This window comes from Microcaecilia unicolor, chromosome 3 (genome assembly GCF_901765095.1).
Source record: "Microcaecilia unicolor chromosome 3, aMicUni1.1, whole genome shotgun sequence".
Lineage (NCBI taxonomy): Eukaryota > Metazoa > Chordata > Amphibia > Gymnophiona > Siphonopidae > Microcaecilia > Microcaecilia unicolor.
Window position 1 is genome coordinate 5,152,270 of NC_044033.1, and position 23,939 is coordinate 5,176,208.

General features: G+C 43.1%; 1 protein-coding gene across 6 annotated transcripts in view; it reads right to left on the bottom strand.

The window, feature by feature from the left end:
• LIN9 (lin-9 DREAM MuvB core complex component) overlaps positions 1–23,939 on the bottom strand; it is a 239,744-nt gene that overhangs the window by 114,899 nt on the left and 100,906 nt on the right. For all 6 annotated transcript variants that reach the window (XM_030195724.1, XM_030195723.1, XM_030195727.1 and 3 more), the window contains 2 exons: positions 20,362–20,495; positions 449–574 (listed from right to left, as the gene is read on the bottom strand). In XM_030195724.1, coding sequence (XP_030051584.1) covers positions 449–574; positions 20,362–20,495 — 260 coding nt within the window. The remainder of the gene's footprint in view (positions 1–448; positions 575–20,361; positions 20,496–23,939) is intronic.

Consider the following 23,939-nt stretch of genomic DNA (forward strand, 5'->3'; position numbering starts at 1 on the left):
CATGGCAATAGCAGTGCAGAGAGTCAAAGAACTGCGTAATCTCAACTGTGCGATCCTAGAGAAGTTATGGGAGAAAAATTACAGCTGATCATTCTGGCTATTTTCATAGGATTAGGAGTATGGCTTACTGTACCCTTCCCAAAGTTTCAGGGGACACTGTTACAGATATGAATATCCAGGCTTCATTCTGTTATTACGAAAACTAATGTCTAGCAAGGTAATCAGGGATTTCTGAGCCAATACTGGATATCCCTAAATATCTGGAAAATAAATCTGAAATTAAGCATGTCTTTAGCTCATGTACTACTGAAAACATCTTTACTTATTATATACTCGATACTATAAGAGTCACCATTACTTCCGGCATGGCAGTGCTGGTTACTTGCATAAAAAGGCATGAGGGACAGCCTGATTCCGAGCATAACTGAAGTCTTTTTCAGTTTCTTACCTTCGAGGTTTTCCCATAAGCCGCCTGATTTTTCCCCATTCCACTCTTGTTAATTTTCTAGTTTTCAGATTGGGAAAGGATTCTTTCAGACATACACAAAAGTCATTATCTCCTTCAAATAGTGGTCTGTTAACAAAAGAACATGTGCATTCAAGTTAATATGTGTCGCTGATCAATTTAAGAAAGACAGAAGTTTACATACACAAAAAAAAATTACATTTATACATGGTTTTGGGTGCTTAATGCACTTTTCAGGCCTCAACAAACCCTTCCCAAAAATATAACACTTGGACTCTTTTTCCATCAGAAAGCATTTATCTAAAAAACAAGCATTTGAAAAATAAATTGAAAATGGAATATATAAGTAACTACCACTACTACTATTTATCATTTCTATAGCGCTACAAGGCATACGCAGCGCTCTACACCAGACACAAAAAGACAGTCCCTGCTCAGAGAACTTAGAATCTAGATAAGACAGGTAAACAGACAGAACAATTAAGGGTAAGGGAATAATAGGTGAGGTTGAAGGACAGGGCAAGTGAGTAGTGGTTAGGAGTCAAAAGCAGTGGGCTTTAAGTCTGGACTTGAAAACGGCCAAAGACAGGGCTAGACGCACAGGCTCGGGAAGTCTATTCCAAGCGTGGGGTGCAGAAAGACAAAAGGAACGGAGTCTAGAATTAGCAGTAGAGGAGAAGGGGACGGATAAGAGAGATTTATCTACAGAACGGAGTACTCGAGGGGGGGTGTAAGGAGAGACGAGAGTGGAGAGGTACTGGGGAGCAGCAGAGTGAATACACTTATAAGTAACTCAGACCAAACAGTAGAATTCTCTCTAAACAAATTCTTGTGTTCCTTTTGTAGCAAAATTAAGTCATCTATGCATATCAGAAGCCATCAAAACCTTTTTTTAAACCCAGATAAGCTAACTGCTTTTACCACATTTTCTGGCAACGAATTCCAGAGGTTAATTACAAGTTGAGAGAAGAAATATTTTCTCCGATTCATTTTAAATGTACTGCTTTGCAGCTTCATCGTGTGCCTCCTAATCCTAGCATTTTTGGAAAGAGTAAACAAGCGATTCACGACTACCCGTTCCACTCCACTCATTATTTTATAGACCTCTATCATATCTTCCCTCAGCTGTCTTTTCTCTCAGCTGAAGAGCCCTAGCCACTTTAGCCTTTCCTCATAGGGAAGTCGTCCCATCCCTTTTATCATTTTCATCGCCCTTCTCTGCACCTTTTCTAATTCCACTATATCTTTTTTGAGATGAGACGACCAGAATTGAACACAATATTCGAGGTGCGGTTGCACCATGGAGCAAAACAAAGGCATTATAACATCCTCATTTTTGTTTTCCATTCCTTTCCTAATAATACCTAACATTCTATTTGCTTTCTTAGCCGCAGCAGCACACTGAGCAGAAGGTTTCAACGTATCATCAACGATGACACCTAGATCCCTTTCTTAGTCCGTGACTTCTAATGAGCAACCTTGCATGACGTAGCTATAATTCGGGTTCCTCTTTGCCACATGCATTACTTTGCAGTTGCTCACATTAAACGCCATCTGCTATTTAGACGCCCAGTCTCCTATTTTCGTAAGGTCCTCTTGTAATCCACCTGCGATTTAACTACTTTGAATAACTTTGTTCCATCAGCAAATTTAATTACCTCACTAGTTACTCCCATTTCTAGGTCATTTATAAATATGTTAAAAAGCAGCAGTCTGAGCACAGACCTCTGGGGAACCCCACTAACTACCCTTCTCCATTGACAATACTGACCATTTAACCCTACTCTCTGTTTTCTAACTTTTAACCAGTTTTTAATCCACAATAGAACACTATCTCCTATCCCATGACTCTCCAATTTGCTCTGCAGTCTTTCATGAGGTTCTTTGTCAAACGCCTTCTGAAAATCCAGATACACAATATCAACCGGCTCACCTTTATCCACATGTTTGTTCACCCCTTCAAAGAAATGTAGTAGATTGGTGAGGCAAGATTTCCCTTCACTAAATCCATGTTGACTTTGTCTCATTAATCCATGCTTTTGAATATGCTCTGTAATTTTGTTCTTCATAATAGTCTCTACCATTTTGCCCGGCACCGACGTCAGACTCACCGGTCTATAATTTCCCTGATCTCCTCTGGAACCTTTTTTAAAAATCGGCGTTACATTGGCCACCCTCCAATCTTCCGGTACCACACTGATTTTAAGGATAAATTACATATTACTAACAATAGCGCCGCAAGCTCATTTTTCAGTTCTATCAGTATTCTGGGATGAATACCATCCGGTCCAGGAGATTTGCTACTCTTCAGTTTGTAGAACTGCCCCATTACATCCTCTAGGTTTACAGAGAATTCATTAAGTTTTTCCTCACCCGTCAGCTTTTTCTGGCACCAGTATCCCACCCAAATCTTCCTCGGTGAAGACTGAAGCAAAGAATTCATTTAATCTCTCTGCTACGGCATTGTCTTCCCTGATCACCCATTTTACTCCTTGGTCTTCTAGCGGTCCAACCGATTCTTTTGCCGGCTTCCTGCTTTTAATATACCTAAAAAAAAAAAATTACTATGTGTTTTTGCCTTCAACGCAATCTTTTTTTCGAAATCCCTCTTAGCCTTCATTATCAGCACTTTGCATTTGACTTGACATTCCTTATGCTGTTTCTTATTATTTTCAGTCAGTTCCTTCTTCCATTTTCTGAAGGATTTTCTTTTAGCTCTAATAGCTTCCTTCACTTCACTTTTTAACCACGCCGGTTGTCGTTTGGTCTTCCGTCTTCCTTTTTTCATATGCGGAATATATTTGGCCTGGGCTTCCAGGATGGTGTTTTTGAACAGCATTCACACTTGATGTAAATTTTTGACCCTCGCAGCCGCTCCTTTAAGTTTTTTTTTCACCGTTCTTCTCATTTTGTCATAGTCTCCTTTTTTAAAGTTAAACGCTAACATATTTGATTTCCTATGTATACTTACACTTCAAAGCTAATATCAAATCCGATCAAATTATGATCATTGTAATCAAGCGGCCCCAGCACCATTACCATGCGCTCCACTAAGGACTAGGTCTAGAATTTCTCCTTCTCTCGTTGGCTCCTGTAGAAGTGCTCCATAAAGCTGTCCTTGATTTCATCAAGGAATTTTACCTCCCTAGCGTGCCCCGATTTTACATTTACCCAGTCAATATCGGGGTAATTGAAATCACCCATTATTATTGTGTTGCCCAGTTTGTTTGCATCCCTAATTTCCTTTAACATTTCTGCATCCTTCTATTAATCCTGGCCAGGCGGACGGTAGTACACTCCTATCACTATCCTTTTCCCCTTTACACATGGAATTTCAATCCACAGTGATTCCAAGAAGTGTTTTGTTTCCTGAGGAATTTTCATTCTATTTGATTCAAGGCTTTCGTTAATATACAATGCTACCCCTCCACCAATTCGATCCACCCTATCACTATGATATAATTTGTACCCCGGTATGACAGTGTCCCACTGGTTATCCTCCTTCCACCGGGTCTCAGAGATGCCTATTATATCTAAATTTTCATTTAGTGCAATATATTCTAACTCTCCCATCTTATTTCTTAGGCTCCTGGCATTCGCATATAGACATTTCAAACTATGTTTGTTGTTCCTATTTAGATCATACTTAGTACTTGACAGTATTAATTTGCAATCTTTTGTCTGATTTTCATTTAAGGATACCTGATCTACTACGGTCTCTTTTGCAACCTCACTATCAGGATACTGATAGTGTTCAGAACCCTTATTTTATCATCCTCACTTTAATATTCCCTTATCTCATTTGTCCTGTTTGTCTGTCCTAATTAGATTGTAAGCTCTGTCAAGAAGGGACTGTCTCTTCATGTTCAAGTATACAGCGCTGTGTACGTCTAGTAGCGCTATAGAAATGATTAGTAGTAGCAGTATTAGGATTCGCTATCTTCCCTGCTTTGGTGACATCTTTGAAAGATACCTTATCCCGAACCATACTTTTTTGAGCGACTCTTTGCCTCCCCCCCCCCCCCCCCCCGTTTCCAGTTTACAAGCTGCTCTATCTCCTTTTTAAATTTATTTATTTGCTATATTTGTACCCCACATTTTCCCACCTATTTGCAGGCTCAATGTGGCTTACAAAAGGTATAATTATTAACAGAGTAAGAGGTTTGTTCTAATTTAACATATTACTATGTAAGAAATAAGGAAGATACTTCTGTAGAATGATTGGTACCGGAAGATTGGAGGGTGGCCAATGTATCGCCGATTTTTAAAAAAGGCTCCAGGGGAGATCCGGGAAATTATAGACCGGTGAGTCTGGCGGGGATGGGACGACTTCCCTATGAAGAAAGATTAAGGAGCTTAGGGCTATTCAGCTTGGAGAAGAGAGAGCTGAGGGGAGACATGATAGAGGTATATAAAATAATGAGTGGAGTGGAACAGGTGGATGTGAAGCATCTGTTCACTCTTTCCAAATATACTAGGACTAGGGGGCATGCGATGAAACTACAGTGTAGTAAATTTAAAACAAATCGGAGAAAATGTTTCTTCACCCAACGTATAATTAAACTCTGGAATTCGTTGCCGGATAAAGTGGTGAAGGCGGTTAGCTTAGCAGAGTTTAAAAAGGGGTTGGACGGTTTCCTAAAGGACAAGTCCATAAACCGCTACTAAATGGACTTGGGAAAAATCCACAATTCTAGGAATAACATGTATAGAATGTTTGTACGTTTGGGAAGCTTGCCAGGTGCCCTTGGCCTAGATTGGCCGCTGTCGTGGACAGGATGCTGGGCTCGATGGACCCTTGGTCTTTTCCCAGTATGGCATTACTTATGTACTTATGTACATAACACATAATAAAAAGCAGTAAAATATAATGACCAATAATGATAATATGACTAATATAATCAATTCAGAGGGATCAGTAAGTGGTTGGTTTAGATATAGAATAATCAAGTCGTTAAGGAGGATTCTTATTGTAAGTTTCTTCGATAAGTGCATTTTCAATAATTTCCTGAAGGCTGTCAAGTCACGTGTTATTTTTATAGTATTCGGTAGTTTATTCCATGCTTTTGTGCAGAGGTATGTGAAGGTAGATGCGTGTAATGATTTGTATTTGAGTCCTCTACAATTAGGGTAGTGGAAGTTTAGGAAGGTACGTGATGAACTTTTGATGTTTCGTGCCGGTAAGTCAATTAGGTCTGACATGTATGAATGATGGAGCTTCTCCATGGATGATTTAATGGGTTAAGGTGCAAATCTTGAAAGTAATATGATCTTTTAGTGGAAGCCAATGTAATTTTTCTCTGAGGGGTATGGCGCTCTCATATTTCGCCTTTCCGAATACGAGTCTAGCTGTGGTATTTTGTGCAGTCTGAAGTTTCTTAATGGTTTTTTTCTTTGCATCCTGCGAAAATGGAGTTACAATAATCCAGGTGGCTCAGTACTAATGATTGCATTAGCGTACGGAATACTTCCCTTGGAAAAAAAGGCTTCACTCTTTTTAGCTTCCACATTGCAAAAAAACATTTTATTTGTCACATTCTTCGCATGGAAATCAAGGGTGAGATTTCGATCAATAGTAATACCCAGGAGTTTCAAGTTATTCGCAACAGGGAGAGTGTGGGATGGCGTATTTATACTGGCGTAATTAGTCTTGTTAAACTGCGATGAGTCTTTTCTGCATTGAGTTTAAGTAGGAAGGCATCCGCCCACGAGTTCATAATTTTGAAACTGGTATTAATTTTATCTGTAGTTTCTGATAAGTTGCTCTTAAATGGAATGTATATTGTGACGTCGTCAGCGTAAATATACAGATTTAGGCCTTGATTGGATAATAATCTGGCTAGTGGTAACCATTAAATTAAAAAGGAACTGGTGAAAGCGGCGAGCGTTGAGGCACTCCACCATCCAGGTCTCCATGGTGAGGATACGGTCGACTTGGATATCACTTGATAAGATCTTACAGTTAGGAATTTGTAGAACCAATTCAATACGTTTCCACCTAGTTTAAAATGTTTTCAAGGATGTTTAATAGAACACTATGGTTAACCATGTCAAACGCACTAGACATGTCGAATTGGAGGAGTAGAACGTTATTGCCAGCTGCGATAATTTGTTTGAATTTAGTTAGCAGGCTGGTCCCACCCTGGTTAAGGTAAGATCCCATCCTTTCGGAATAGGCTCCCCCTTCCCCAGAATGTTGCCCAGTTCCTAACAAATCTAAAACCCTCCTCCCTGCACCATCGTCTCATCCACGCATTGAGACTCCGGGACTGCCAGTCTCTTGGGCCCTGCGCGTGGAATGGGTAGCATTTCAGAAAATGCTACCCTAGATGATCTGGATTTGAGCTTTCTACCTAACAGCTTAAATTTGGTTTCTAGAACCTCTCTCCCACATTTTCCTATGTCATTGGTATCCACATGTACCAAGACAGCCGGCTCCTCCCCAGCACTATCTAAAATTCTATCTAGGTGATGCGCGAGGTCCGCCACCTTTGCACCAGGCAGGCAAGTCACCAGGCGATCCTCACATCCACCAACCACTCAGCTATCTATATGCCTAATGATCGAATCACCAACTACAACAGCTGTCCTAACCTTTCTCTCCCGGGCAGCACTTGGAGACATATCCTCGGTGCGAGAGGATAGTACATCCCCTGGTGGGCAGGTCCTGGCTACAGGAGTACTTCCTACTTCACCAGGGTGATGCTCTCCTTCTAGGAGACCTCCCTCCTCCAAGGTAGCACAGGTGGAACTTCTCTACAACATCCCTGTGGGTCTCCTCTATGAACCTCTCTGTCTCCCTCAGCTCCACCAAGTCTGCTACTCTAGCCTCAAGAGAACGGACACGTTCTTTGAGAGCTAGGAGCTCTTTGCATCGGGCACACACATATGACATCTCACCAACTGGGCGATAATCATACATGTGACACTCAATGCAAAAGACTAGATAGCACCCCTCTTGCTGCTGGACTGCTGACTAGGGATCCGCTACTAGGGACTGAACGCACTGACCCTGCAAACTGAAACAGCAGCCACCAAGAACAGGACCTTCCAGGTCAAATACTTAAGATGACAGGAATCCAGCGGATTATCAGCTGGGTAAGGATGACACAGCTCCCATGAGGCAGAGGGTCTGATATGGAGCTTTAACAATAGCAAACCTCTCGTGAAGTAAACAATTTGAGGCTGTCCAGAGGTAGGCTTACCCTCTACGCGATGATGGTAAGCACTAATTGCACTGAGGTTAACCCTTATAGAGCAGGATCTGTACAGGGCAAGAAATAAGATCTAGGGCCCTGCCCTCACACCAGATGGCAAACCTTCTCCATTTGAAAGCGTAGCACCTCCTGGTGGAATCTTTCCTGGAAGCTAGCAAGACCTTGGAGACTCCCTCTGGAAGCTGCAAAGAAGCAACATCCAGGATATGAAGGACAAGGACTGGAGGTTAGGATGCAGAAGAGATCCCTCATTCTGCATGATGAGTTGAAAAACACTCCAATCTCCAAGGCACTTTGCAGGATAACTCCAGAAGAAGAGGGAACCAGATATTCCTGGGCCAATAAGGGCGATCAGGATCATGGGTCTGCGGTCCTTCTTGAGTTTCAGAAAAGTCTTCCCCACGAGAGGGATGGGAGGATACGCATACAGAAGACCATTCCTCTACTGAAGAAGGAAAGCATCAGATGCTAGACTGTCATGTGCCCTGACCCTGAAACAGTACTCAGGGACTTTGCGGCTGAGTGGAGTGGCAAAGAGATCCACCGAGGGGATGCTCCACTAGGAGATCTCACAGGTTAACACTCATACTGAGTGACCACTCATGTGGTTGCATGACCCTGCTCAGTCTGTTGGCAAGGGTGTTAGATTTACCCACCAGGTACATAGCCCTGAGTACTATCCTGTGCTGGACAGCCCAGTGCCACATTTGAATGGCCTCCTGATACAGAGGGTATAACCTGGTACCTCCTGCTTATTGGTATTAATACACTGCAACCTGTTGTCTGTTTGAATGAGCACAATTTGGTTGAACAACTGATGTCTGAAAGCCTTTAGAGCGTTCAAGATTACCCGTAGCTCCAGGTGGTTGATCTGAAGATCCGATTCCTGAGCTGACCATACATCTTGGGTGTGAAGCCCATCCACATGAGCTCCCCACCCAAGCGAGATGCATCAGTCATCAGCACTTTCTGAAGCTGAGCAATTTGGAATGGTAGTCCCACAGTCAAACTGGTTCGAATTGACAACCAGAGTAGAGACTGAACCAACTCTGGTGTCACTTGGATGACATCTGCTAGGTTCCTGGAGGCCTGACTCCACTAGGTAGCTAGAGTCCCTGGGCCGTTCTCATGTGAAGATGTGCCATGGGTGTGACATGCACCGTGCAGATCATGTGGCCCAGCAACCTCAAAATATGCTAAGCCGTGACCTGCTGGCTAGATCAAACCAGAGTGGCAAGTGTGACTCGAGTGTCCACCCTCGGTACAGGGAGATAGGCTTGTGCCTGCTGTGTGTCTAGCAGGGTTCCAATGATTTTCAATTGCTGAACCAAGAGCAGATGGGACTTGGGATAGTTTAAAATATTAAAATAGGATTAAAATACAAACTAATACATGCGTCCAGCTTTTCTTACATGAGCTCGCAGTTGTGGAATACACTACCAAAATACTTAAAAATAATTAATGAAATAACCAACTTTCGCAAATCGTTAAAAACCTCTCTCTTCACTAAAGCTTACCACGAGAATCCATAACCAACCACAACATACCACCACAACTCTTTGACTATGACTGTCTCCTTTCTATAACTGTTTGATTATATTGACATGTGAACCTGTTATTCTTAACATCTTTGTAACACCAATTGTATTTTGTACCCTGAAATGGCAATGCCATTACAGGTATTTGTAAGCCACATTGAGCCTGCAAACAGGTGGGAAAATGTGGGATACAAGTGCAATAAATAAATAAAACAAACCCTAATAGCTCCAGCATCTGAGTAATTCTCCGCATGGACTCCTGAACATGTCCTTCAATATGCTCTTCATCAGCCAACTGTTCAGGAAGGGAAAAAACATGGATTCCCAGTCTGCATAACAATGCTATGACAATTGCTAGACACTTGGTGAAAACCCTAGGAGCTGACTTGAGGCCAAACGGCAATAAGTGGTAATGGAAGTGATGTGCTTGCATGCGAAATCCAAGATACTTCCTGTGGACTGTAAGTATAAGGATGCAAGTATAAGCACCTTTTAAGTCCAGAAACTTAGCCAATTTTGTTCCTGAATCATTGGGATAAGTCCCAATGATTCAGGACCAAGGAGCTGAGGGGGACAGAGGTACATAGAGGAGACCTACAGGGACGTTGTAGAGAAGTCCACCCTCCATTCTGGCAGCACCTGTGCTACCTTGGAGGATGGAGGTCTCCTAAAAGGAGAGCATCACCCTAGTGAAGTACGATGTATTCCTGTAGCCAGGGCCTGCCCATCAGGGAATGCAATATCTTCTCACTCCGAGGATATGTCTTCAAGAACTTCTGCCCAGGCGGGAAGGGTTAGGACAGCTGATGTAGTTGTAACTTTCGCAAATCTCTGAAGACACATCTCTTCAACAAAGCCTACAAAGAGAACCCATAACCTACAAAACTACCTCACCAACTCACCCAGTCATTAAAGTCCACCTTCTACACTAACCTGCCTCACACTTTCTTTCTCCCTTCCCTTACCTAATCTGTGTACTTTACTAATTGTAACTGATAGCCTGGAATTACTATGTCATAACAAAACTCTTTAAGCCACATTGAGCCTGCAAATAGGTGGGAAAATGTGGGATACAAATGCAATAAAATAAAATAAATAAAATTAGGCACACAGATAGCTGGGTAGCTGGTGGAAGTGATCACCTGGCCACTTGCCTGCCTGGTGCGAAGGTGGCAGATCTCATTCATCACCTAGATAGGATTTTAGATAGTACTGGGGAGGATCTGGTTGTTTTAGTACATGTGGGTACCAATGACATAGGAAAATGTGGGAGGGAGGTTCTGGAAATCAAGTACGCTAGCGTTTAACTATAGAAAAGGTGATTACGACAAAATGAGAAAAATGGTGAAAAAAAGACTGAAAGGAGCAGCTCGCAGAGTAAAAAACTTGCATCAGGCGTGGATGCTGTTTAAAAACACCATCCTGGAGGTTCAGGACAAATATATTCCACGTATTAGAAAAAAGGGAAAAAAGACTAAACGTCAGCCGGCGTGGCTAAACAGTAAGATAAAGGAAATCATTAGAGCCAAAAAACAATCCTTCAGAAAGTGGAGAAGAGAACCAACTGAAAGTAACAGGATAGATCATAAGGAATGCCAAGCCAAATGCAAAGCGGAGATAAGGAGGGCAAAAAAGGACTTTGAGAAGAAATTAGCGTTGGAAGCAAAAATACATAGTAAAAATTTTTTTAGATACATTAAAAGCAGGAAACCGGCCAAAGAGTCGGTTGGGCCGCTGGACGAAAATGGTGTTAAAGGGGCGATCAAGGAGGACAAAGCCGTAGCGGAGAAATTAAATGAATTCTTTGCTTCGGTCTTCACCGAGGAGGATTTGGGGGGGACACCGGTGCCGGAAAGAATATTTGAAGCGGGGGAGTCGGAGAAACTAAACAAATTCTCTGTAACCTTGGAGGATGTAATGGGTCAGTTCAGCAAGCTGAAGAGTAGTAAATTACCGGGACCTGATGGTATTCATCCCAGAGTATTAATAGAACTAAAAAATGAACTTGCGGAGCTACTGTTAGAAATATGCAATCTGTCCCTAAAATCGAGTGTAGTACCGGAAGACTGGAGGGTAGCCAATGTTACTCCGATTTTTAAGAAGGGTTCCAGAGGAGATCCGGGAAATTATAGACCGGTGAGTCTGACGTCGGTGCCGGGCAAGATGGTGGAGGCTATTATTAAGAATAAAATTGCAGAGCATATACAAAAACATGGACTGATGAGACAAAGTCAGCACGGATTTAGTGAAGGGAAGTCTTGCCTCACCAATCTAATGCATTTTTTTGAGGGGGTAAGCAAACATGTGGACAATGGGGAGCCGGTTGATATTGTATATCTGGATTTTCAGAAGGCGTTTGACAAAGTGCCGCACGAAAGACTCCTGAAGAAATTGCAGAGTCATGGAATCGGAGGTAGGGTATTATTATGGATTAAGAACTGGTTAGTGGGGTCCCGCAGGGGTCTGTGCTGGGTCCGTTGCTTTTTAATGTATTTATAAATGACCTAGAGATGGGAATAACTAGTGAGGTAATTAAATTCGCCGATGACACAAAATTATTCAGGGTCGTCAAGTCGCAGGAGGAATGTGAACGATTACAGGAGGACCTTGCAAGACTGGGAGAATGGGCGTGCAAGTGGCAGATGAAGTTCAATGTTGACAAGTGCAAAGTGATGCATGTGGGTAAGAGGAACCCGAATTATAGCTACGTCTTGCAAGGTTCCGCGTTAGGAGTTACGGATCAAGAAAGGGATCTGGGTGTCGTCGTCGATGATACGCTGAAACCTTCTGCTCAGTGTGCTGCTGCGGCTAGGAAAGCGAATAGAATGTTGGGTGTTATTAGGAAGGGTATGGAGTCCAGGTGTGCGGAAGGGTAGGTTAATTGAAGGGTAGGTTATTGGTAACAGTGAGAGATAGCACATCACAAATTAAATCCGGAAAATCACATTGTGGAAAGTATATGAATTTATTTGCATTCTGCAGAGGGAAATAAGTATTTAATCCCTCTGGCAAACAAGACCTAATACTTGGTGGCAAAACCCTTGTTGGCAAGCACAGCGGTCAGACGTCTTCTGTAGTTGATGATGAGGTTTGCACACATGTCAGGAGGAATTTTGGTCCACTCCTCTTTGCAGATCATCTCTAAATCATTAAGAGTTCTGGGCTGTCGCTTGGCAACTGGCATCTTCAGCTCCCTCCATAAGTTTTCAATGGGATTAAGGTCTGGTGACTGGCTAGGCCACTCCATGACCCTAATGTGCTTCTTCCTGAGCCACTCCTTTGTTGCCTTGGCTGTATGTTTTGGGTCATTGTCGTGCTGGAAGACCCAGCCACGACCCATTTTTAAGGCCCTGGCGGAGGGAAGGAGGTTGTCACTCAGAATTGTACGGTACATGGCCCCATCCATTCTCCCATTGATGCGGTGAAGTAGTCCTGTGCCCTTAGCAGAGAAACACCCCCAAAACATAACATTTCCACCTCCATGCTTGACAGTGGGGACGGTGTTCTTTGGGTCATAGGCAGCATTTCTCTTCCTCCAAACACGGCGAGTTGAGTTCATGCCAAAGAGCTCAATTTTTGTCTCATCTGACCACAGCACCTTCTCCCAATCACTCTCGGCATCATCCAGGTGTTCACTGGCAAACTTCAGACGGGCCGTCACATGTGCCTTCCGGAGCAGGGGGACCTTGCGGGCACTGCAGGATTGCAATCCGTTATGTCGTAATGTGTTACCAATGGTTTTCGTGGTGACAGTGGTCCCAGCTGCCTTGAGATCATTGACAAGTTCCCCCCTTGTAGTTGTAGGCTGATTTCTAACCTTCCTCATGATCAAGGATACCCCACGAGGTGAGATTTTGCGTGGAGCCCCAGATCTTTGTCGATTGACAGTCATTTGTACTTCTTCCATTTTCTTACTATGGCACCAACAGTTGTCTCCTTCTCGCCCAGCATCTTACTGATGGTTTTGTAGCCCATTCCAGCCTTGTGCAGGTGTATGATCTTGTCCCTGACATCCTTAGACAGCTCCTTGCTCTTGGCCATTTTGTAGAGGTTAGAGTCTGACTGATTCACTGAGTCTGTGGACAGGTGTCTTTCATACAGGTGACCATTGCCGACAGCTGTCTGTCATGCAGGTAACGAGTTGATTTGGAGCATCTACCTGGTCTGTAGGGGCCAGATCTCTTACTGGTTGGTGGGGGATCAAATACTTATTTCCCTCTGCAGAATGCAAATAAATTCATATACTTTCCACAATGTGATTTTCCGGATTTAATTTGTGATGTGCTATCTCTCACTGTTACCAATAACCTACCCTTCAATTATGGGCTGCTCATGTCTTTGTCAGTGGGCAAACTTACAAAATCAGCAAGGGATCAAATACTTATTTCCCCCACTGTATCTATAAACACACACATACAGATGTGTGATAATTTTGACATGTATTTTATGTTTTGAAGAGTCCACAAGTGAACAGAGGCTCAGACAACCGCAGGAAGGTACAAAGTCAAAACATGACATCCTTCTGCAATTTTTAATACATAACTGATTTTTTTTTACATATATTCAAAATAAGAAAATATGAATATAGCAAAGTGCAAAAGTTTGGACCCCCTTCCAGTTGATTCATTATTAATTGTTAGTAAGGCTTACAAACTTGGCCAACTCATTAGGCCTTAAATTAGTCAAGAGAAGATAATTCCACATTATAAGTATGCTGACCCTTTTAACCTCTAAGGTTGCAATTGTCATTCTGTCTATTTACCACAACTATGGGCTTCTCCAAGCATTTGAAAAAGGGCAAATCACTTTTACAAAGCAGAGGAAGGCTAAATACAACAACAAAAATCTCTGAATGCTTTCAACTTGCAATTTCAACTGTCAATCATTGCTAAGAAATGTATATGGCAATGCATATATCTAGTAGCTCTATAGAAATAAGCAGCAGCAGGCAGCACATTGTGCATAAAATACTGCAAACAACCTGCCGATTGGTTTAGCCAACATTGGAGTAGTTAATACAGGTCCACAGTAGAACACTGTGGACCCTCAAATGTATAAATAAGGGAAGTATTTGTGATGGCTGGTTTACCTCTTCCTGACCTGGATATTTTGTGATTATTTCCAACTAAATATTGACATATCCTAGAAACTAATGAACTACAATCAGTGAGAAAACTGAGCTGATAAAGAGGATGGATATTTTAGCGAGATATTGATCAAAAATGTGTCTCAAAAGTCAGCCACTAACATAGAAACATAGAAAAATGAAGGCAGATGAAGACCATATGGCAGGGCTACTCAGTTGTGGTCCTTGAGTTCCACAGGCAGGCCAGGTTTTCAGGGTATCGGCAATGAATATGCATGAGAGAGATTTGCATGCACTGCTTCCATGTTATTCAAATCTCTCTCATGTATATTCATTGTGGATATCCTGAAAACTTGGCCCGCCTGTGGACCTCGAGGACCAGAATTGAGTAGCTCTGCCATATGGCCTATCCAGTCTGCCTATTCATGAATTCTACTAGCTCTTCCTCTCCCCTAGAGAGGAAGGGCTTTCTTGAATTCAATTACAGTTTTTGAGGTCCCATGACACAGGCGGAGGTTTGACAGAGGGTTTTGACAAAAGCAAGCCTCTCATGAAGCGAACTAGAGGCTGTCCAGATTTGGGCTTACCCTCTACACAATGATGAAGCTTGAAGAATGGTCCGATAATTGGCAACTAAGATTTAATGCTAAGAAACGCAGGATGATGCACTAGGGTTACAAGAATCCAAGGTACAGTATAGGGGGTGAAGTGTTTCTGTGGACGAAAGAAGAACGGGACTTGTGGGTGATTGTGTCTGATGACCTTAAGGTAGCCAAACAGGTAGAAAACTTGACGGTCAAAGCCAGAAAGATGCTCGGGTGCATAAGAAGGAGGGATGACCAGCAGGAAAAAAAAAAAAAAAGAGGCAAAATGCTCGTATAAGTTTCTGGTGAGGCCCCATACTGCGTGCAATTCTGGATACCGCACCTATGGAAAGAAAAACAGGATGGAGTCGGTCCAGAAGGCAGCTACAAAACTAGTAAGCAGTCTTGTCATAAAACATACAGGGACAGGCTTAGGAACATGTATACGCTGAAGAGAGGCGAGAGGGGATATATGAGAGATGTTTAAATACCTCAGTGGCGACAATATACAGGAGGCGAGCCTTTTTCAAATGAAGGAGAACTCTGGAATGAGGGGGCATACGATGAAAAGAGAAAATAGACTTAGGAGGAATCTAAGAAAATACTGTTGCACCGAAAGAGTGGTGGATGCGTGGAATGGCCTCCCTGTGGAGGTCGTGGAGAAAAGGACTGTTTCAGAATTTAAGAAAGCGTGGGACAGGCATGAGGGATCCCTTAGGAAAGGAAGAGCTAGTGATTACTGAGGATAAGCAGACTAGATGGGCCATTTGGCCCTTATCTGCCATCATGTTCTGTGTTTCTATGATAAGCACTAATTGCACCGAAGTGAACCCTTAAGGAGTTGGTCTTGAGACCAGACTCAGGGAGGTGTAGAAGGTATTCAAGAAGGGTCTGTGTAGGGCAGGAACAGGAACAGGATCTAGGGCCTTGCCCTCACACCAGACGGCAAACCTCCTCCATTTGAAAAAATAACACCTCAGTGGAATCTTACCTGGAAGTCAGCTAGACCGAGAAGACATCCTCTGACAGACCCAAAGAAGCAAATTTTAGACTTTCAACATCCGTGCGAGGGCAAGAGACTGAAGGCTGGGATGCAGAAGAGATCCCTCATTCTGTGTGATCAGGGTCAGAAAAGATTCCAACCTCCATGGTTGTTTGGAAGATAATTCTAGAAGAGGGAACCAGATATGCCATGGCCAGTAAGATGCGATCAAGATCATGGTCTTGCTTGAGTTTCAGCAAAGTCTTTCCCATAAGAGGAATGGGAGAATACAGGTACAAAAGACCTGTACCCCAATGCAGGAGGAAGGTATCAGACACTAGTCTCGTGAGCCTGAAGCACAACTGAGGGACTTTGCGATTCAGTTGAGTGGCAAAGAGAGCCACCGAGGGTGTGCCACACACTCGGAAGATCTTGTGGGCAACGTCTATGTTGAGAGACGACTCGTGCGGTTGCATAACCCTACTCAGCCTGATGGCCAGACTATTTTTGCCTGCCAGATAAGTGGCCAGAAGGAACATGCCATGCTGGCGAGCCCAATGCCACATCCGGACGGCCTCCTGATACAGAGGACGTGATCCAGTGCGTCCCTGCTTGTTGGTGTAATACATTGGAACTTGGTTGTCTGTTTCAATGAGCACAATTTGGTTAGACAGACATCTCAAAGCCTATAGAGTGTTCCAGATCACCTGGAGCTCTGGAAGACTGATCTGAAGACCTATTTCCTGGAGGGACCAGGCTTCCTGAGTTTGAAGCCATTCTACACGAGCTCCCCAACCGATGAGAGATGCATCTATCATCAGTACCATTTGAGGCTGAGGAATTTGGAATGGTAGTCCCAGGGTCAAAATGGATCAAATGGTCCACCAGACCAGAGAATGAACAAGCTCTGGAGACACTCTGATGACATCTTTTTTGTTACATTTATACCCCACATTTTCCCACCTATTTTGCAGGCTCAATGTGACTTACATAGTACCGTAATGGCGTTCGCCAAGTCGGTAGATAACAAATACAAGCTTATATTGTGGTCTAATGATGTAGGTGTGTATTAGGTACCATGAGGGTCGAGGGGAATGAAGATTGTATATTGTACGATCATTGGTTATGCTGTGTTATGTACATCTACATAAGTACATAAGTATTGCTATACTGGGACAGACCAAAAGTCCATTAAGCCCAGCATCCTATTTCCAACAGTGGCCAATCCAGATTACAAGTACCTGGCAAGATCCCAAAACAGTACAATACATTTTATGCTGCTTAAATAAGCAGTGGATTTTCACCAAGTCCATTTTAATAATGGCTTATGGACTTCTATTTTAGGAAGCCATCAAAACCTTTTTTTTAAACTAAGATAACCTAACTGCTTTTATCACATTTTCTGGCAACAAATTCCAGAGGTTAATTACAAGTTGAGAAAAGAAATATTTTCTCGGATTCGTTTTAAATGTACTACTTTGTAGCTTCATCGTGTGCCTCCTAATCTTAGCATTTTTGGAAAGAGTAAACAAGCGATTCACGACTACCCGTTCCACTCCACTCATTATTTTATAGACCTCTATCATATCTTCCCCTCAGCTGTCTTTTCTCCCAGCTGAAGAGCCCTAGCCACTTTAGCCTTTCCTCATAAGGAAGTCGTCCCACCCCCTTTATCATTTTCATCGCCCTTCTCTGTACCTTTTCTAATTCTACTATATCTTTTTTGAGATGCGGTGATCAGAATTAAAAACAACATTCGAAGTGCGGTCACACCATGGACTGATACAAAGACATTATAATGTCCTCATTTTTGTTTTCTATTCTTTTCCTACTATTACCTAACATTCTATTTGTTTTCTTACCCTCCGCACACTGAGCAGAGGGTTTCAACACATCATCGACAATGACGCCTAGATCCCTTTCCCGGTCGGTGACTCCTAATGTGGACCCTTGCATTACATAACTATAATTCGGGTTCCTCTTTCCCACATACATCACTTTGCACTTGCTCACATTAAATGTCATCCGTCATTGATGCCCAGTCTTGTAAGACCCTCTTGTAATTTTTCACAATCCTCTTGCGATTTAACAACTTTGAATAACTTTGTGTCGTCAGCAAATTTAAATTACCTCACTAGTTACTCCCATCTCTAGGTCATTTATAAATATGTTAAAAGAAAGCGGTTCCAGCACAGACCCCTGGGGAACCCCACTATCTACCCTTCCCATTGAGAATACTAACCATTTAACCCTACTCTCTGTTTTCTATCTTTTAAGCAGTCTTTTTAGGCAATAAGCATGGTGCAGCAAGAGTACAAATCTGGGGGAAAACAGAGGAGACCGCGGAGGTATCCTGCCTCATGAGAACCGGTGGCCCCTCTCCTGAATCAAGGCCTGTAGTACTCTGTCCCAAGAAGACAGATGTTCCTGCCAAAACAGCATCTGATGTGCCCCATGTCAGAAGCGCATTCTCCTCACTCTTCCGGGGTGGGGGGGCCTTTCTGGCACCCCCAGCTCCAGAGACACCCAATTCAGTGTCTGTGCTGCCCTCCAGGTGTCTCCTCGCACACGTGACACAAACCGCTGTGCAAGGAGACCATCTGGCGAGCGGAACCTCTCTGCCTGAGAGGTCTTGCTGCACTCACACTGTGGTGTCCAACTACCAGCTTCCCAACACCACAAAAACACCCCTGCAACTGGCACCCTGTGCCTTATTCTGTTACTTTTTTTTTCTTCAAAGTAGCGGTGCTCTCTTCCAACTATGGGCCTGCCTCAAGGAAATCCTCCCAGGCAAGCGGGGGAGAAAGCCAAGGCACTCCACTCCAGAATGGAGAGCTGGGTGGGAATGGACACGGAAACTGGAGTATACAACCCCCCCCCCCCCCCCCAAAAGGTGCAGGGGCGCAAAGCCTGAGAGCAAATAGAGACCTCTCTTTAAAAGTCGATTAAGTTCCGTGTTCTGTATTGGCTTTTTGTTTTTTGGCTCAGGACACCCCCGAAGAACGATTCTGATGATTCCCCTTCCCCACCCCCCCAACTGGGTCAAACAGACATACCCAACCAAAGAAGAGCAGGGCTGCAAAGATTCACCTACCTCTGCTGGGAGACTGAGAAGCACTGAGCAGGTCAGGGTTGCACAGTCCCTTATATAGGTGTCACTACTCAATAGTTCTCAGTCTCTCTCTGCTGGTAGGTGTGCATATTACCCACTCGTTGGGAATGGTCTGGAGCAGACAATAAGGAATGGGTGTCTTTGCCATAGATCGTCCGATTGCACTAAGAACAGTGCTTAAAAGCCACTGGAGCTTTAGTGGACATGGAAGGAAAAACTTCCAAAACCAAGTCAAAGGACATGATGGTGCCTGAAAAAAAAAGAGGTAAGGCACCACAAAAAAAAAAACAAAAAAAATCACAGGAAAGACCAGAGACACGGCCTAAACGCAGCCTAAGTCATGGAAAATAAAGGAAACTAAAAACAGTCAAAAAGAACTAAAATACACGGGAAGAAGAGGGGACAAAGGCCTGAGAAGGCACAGCGAAAAATCGCAAAAAAGAAGCCAAAAAGGCACCAGAAAAGAAGCTCTTCCAAACCAGGAGTGAAGAGAAACACAAAGTCTTCTCCTAACCGCTGTAGAAAAACAACTGCTCTAACTGCGCCCTTGCGACGGGTGAGAAGGCACTCGTGCATACACAGTGGAGCCTGTCTTGCTCTCCACAAAGCTCTGTAAAGCTTGTTATAAGCTCGGGACCGGGCAATGCGGTGCCGCATTACCTAGTTGTGAGAATTAATGGCCTGCTTGTCCTCTGAGAAATCTAAATACGCCACATCTAGTATTCTCCTTTAGTCCAACTTTCTGGTCATCCAGTCAAGGAAATTAACCAGATTTGTCTGACAAGACCTGACTCTAGTAAAACCATGCTGCCTTGGGTCCTACAAGTTACTGGATTCCAGAAACTTCACTCTTTTCCGTTTTAAAGGCTTTTTAAATTTACTTACTACAGAAGTCAGACTTACCGACCTTTACTTTACAGGAAGGAAAGGTCTTCACAGTTCCCAGACTAGAACATTATTGAAAAATCTTTAGGGAGATCTAAAACATACAATGCCCGTAAGGACACTCAAGAATATTTCTGAACTAGAAGAGTTCTGCAAAGAAGAGTGGAAAAAAATTCCAAAAGGAAGAACAGAAAAGGACTGAGCTGGTTTCAAAAGACATGTGGAAGCTGTTATTTCTGCCAAAGGGCGTCCAAACGCTTTTCCACCTGCCATATTCTGTTTTCTTATTCTGAATTAGTAAAAATCTTCAAATAAACATAATTACGTATTACAGAAAGATGTGGTTAAATTTTGTACCATGTAGAAGTTATGTCACTTCAGGATTCACTATCGATACAATTCGACCAGCAATTCCTACATTTTTGTACACAACTGTATACATACATACACTATGTTAAAACAATCAAAGTTCAAGAATTCAGAACACTTACTTGTCTATATTTGAATAGAACCATTCATATATACACCATTTATGGGCCTTTGGAAGTTTTAACAAGTTCCGCAACCGAAGACCAGTTTTCTGAGAGGCTTTCTTGACAGGTGTTGACATGGTTGCTGTAAACTTCTAGAGAACAAAAGAGAGGTGACTTGCAGTTGCATTATCAATAGTAACTGACTGGAAGAAAACCAGATTATGAAAAATGACTTGTCACCAATTTTCCAATATTTTGAGCAGGTAAAGTAGCATACTCTATGCCCATTCATACAAAAAACAATGCCTATGCAGCATTCAGATTCTTACTCTAGAAACATCAGCTTGGTCGGAAAGAACTACTGGTTCATGAAGCACCATAACTCACTCAACCGAATTCACTTCTTCTAGCAGGAAGTCATCGCCGTATAAGTAAATGAGGCCTTTATAAACTAGATATTACTAGATATTGCTAGTTTTCCCTTCCTAGACAACAGTTGCAACAACCTGCCAATTTTCTTGTAGACCTCACTTCATTCTGCAAGTGTACCAGCCCATCAGATGACTCCCTGCCTCTGTGTGAGGAACTTACCGTACTATATGTTATTAACATATGGGGCAAACTGTCTACAATGGAACAGGCTGGCATTCTCTCCACCAAGCCTCAGAATTAAAAAAAAAACCCCACATAAGTACTTCACCCTGAAATGTAGCACAGGCACAAACATCATGTGGGTCCCCAGCACAGGCTTCCTACAGGTAGAATTTTGCTGGAAAGTACTTGAAAAGATTTGAAGATTTTATTAAATGTTTTTATGATTATGATTATAGCTTAAGTAATTCGTATGAATTGTTTAACTGTCTGGTTTGCTCTGCTTTCCTATCATAAATGGATTTCAGAGTATGTTTTATAGTATTTTAACATTATATTTTAATGTTATTACATTGTAAACCTTTCTGACTTACTTTTGTAATAAGTGACGGTCTAGTAAATGAATAAATGATAAATGATACGTCTACTTTTCCTTCCACCTCTTAACAGTGGCGTAGGAAGGGGGGGGGCGGTGGGGCAGTCCGCCCCGGGTGCATGCCGCTGGGGGGGGGGGGGGGGGTGTCGGCTCCGCTGGTTCCCTGCTCCCTCTGCCCCGAAACAGGTTACTTCTTGTTCCGGGGCAGAGAGAACAGGGAACCAGCGGAGCCGACGCAGCTCCCAACGACGTGCACTCGGAGGCGGATCGGCCCTCTCGCCCACCCCTCGCTTCCTAATTCAAGTAAGAATGCGCTCTGGGGGGGGGGGGGGGGGAGGGTGCGCGCAGAAGGGGGGGGGGCGCCATGCTGCACCCGGGGTGGGGGGGGGGGGTGCGCAGCGGCGACCCGCCCCGGGTGTCAGCCGCCCTCGCTACAGCACTGCCTTTTAATGTGATTATAAAGAATTATTATTAGATTCTTTTATATACTGCCTTTCTGTAGTACAATCAAAACGGTTTATATGATTACATTAAGGTACTCTTGTCCCTAATAGGCTCACACTCTAGTTTTGTACCTGGAGCAATGAAGGGTTAAGTGACCTGCCCAGGACCACAAGAAGTTGCAATGGAAATTGAACTCCATTTCCAAGTTTATTATTCACTTGATATACCACCTCTCAGGAATGCAATCTAGGCAGTTTATAAATTAAACATAACATTAAATCAATAAGACTATAGAGGAACTACAATGTCATAAAAAGAAACGATTAAAAAGTATAGATCCTCATATAGGCAGAGGGCCCCCATCCCCACAACTCAAAAAAACAGGCACGAAACAAATACCAGTCTCAACTATAACTATGGGTAAATTAATGTGTTTTTAGGGCAGATTTGAACCTAGAAAACAGAAGTTCAATTTGGAGAGAAAGGGTAAGGGAGATTCCTTTGGTTCTCAGCCCACTGCACTATTAGGCTACTCATCCACTCCTAGTATATGTGTTGTGCAATGACATGTGGACTTAACCGCACACAGAACAATTTGATCCAAAGAAATCACTTGAAAATTCACCTCATAAAAGATACTTCACAGGTATAACATAACTTAAGCATAGCCATACTGGGACAGACTGAAGATCTCATCAAGACCAGCATCCTGTTTCCAATAGTGGTCAATCCAGGTCACAAGTACCTAACAAGATCCCAATGACAAAAAAAAATATATATAAATTTTTTTGGCTCTTAAATCTACAGTTCCTCCTGCTTGGAGCACACTTCAAAAATAAATACCCCAATACAGCAACTGAGGAATTAGAGAGAAGAAAACAGCAAGCAGATCAGTCTTCTTCTGTACTCAAGCCTTTCATCACCAACGAGATAGCACATTAAACTCACTATAGAGGACTTCTGGTGATGTCATCATCGAGATGGTGGCTTAAACCTGAAGCTCCATGTGCTTTCCCTACCTTATTTGAGTAATCTGTGCATTCCGCACAATCTGCACTCCCAACATAGTGGAGATCTTTTCGCTTTATCGCTGAAGTCCAGATTCTGGAGTTGGAGACAGTGCGCCACTGCCCCAGTGAAATCAAGCAATACTTTGCTGCACAGCCGCAGGAAGACCACAGCAGCCTACTTGTGGAGCCTGTTTCACGCCTTTAGCTGAAGATGTTGATCAGCCATCCTCCCCAGTGGAGTCAGCCGGGGAGGATGGAATCTCACAGGCCCCGCTGACAAAATTTACAATGATTTGAAGCAATTACTGCGTGAATTAAAGCTGGCACTACAGGCGGACACTGCGGCTCACTTGGGTGAATTGAAAACACTTATACAGGCCTCAAGGACACGCATAGAGGAAGTGGAATAACAACTAGATGGCCACGTGGACGCTTCACAGCAATATTCGCCAGGACTTGACCACTGGGCAACTTGCTGAACTTACTGAAAAACTTGATGATTTAGAGAACCGAGCTCGATGCGCAAACATAAGATTTCGTGGATTTCCTAAATCCACTAGAAGGAAGGACTATATTTCTACAGTGCAAGCGATTAAGTTAGTTAATCAGATATTGCTGACCTCACCTGAACATAATCTCTCTAAAGAGGAGGACATTGAGCTTGAGCGAGCACAACATTGTGTTGGGAGCACCAAACAATAAACCGCGAAACATTATTGCCTGTTTTCACTCTTTCAGTTAAGAGAGAAAATATTCACTCTGGAACGGAAGATGGGACAGATCATATAACACTGAAATCATGTTATTTCAAGATCTTTCTCTGCTTACGCTGCAAAAAAGACAGGAGCTTCGCCCCATCATGCAACTTCTGCAGCAAGAACACATTCACTATTGCTAGATTTTTCCTTTTGGGCTCACACTTATGGTTCAGGGCAAGCCCCATAAGGTAAAAGCTTTGCAGGAAGCACATCTACAGAGAGCCAGACTGTGGAAACTGTCGGAACCTGCCTCATGCAGCCACAACTGGTTGGAGTCGCCACAAAAAGCAACTGGTTGAAGCGCCAAGCCACTGAGTCTGGGGGTGCTTCACAAAATAAGACACTATTGTTGCTTCATTATCCTGCATTATTTTCTGTGTGAGACTCGATGGTTACACAGTTTCAATTTAAAGGGGG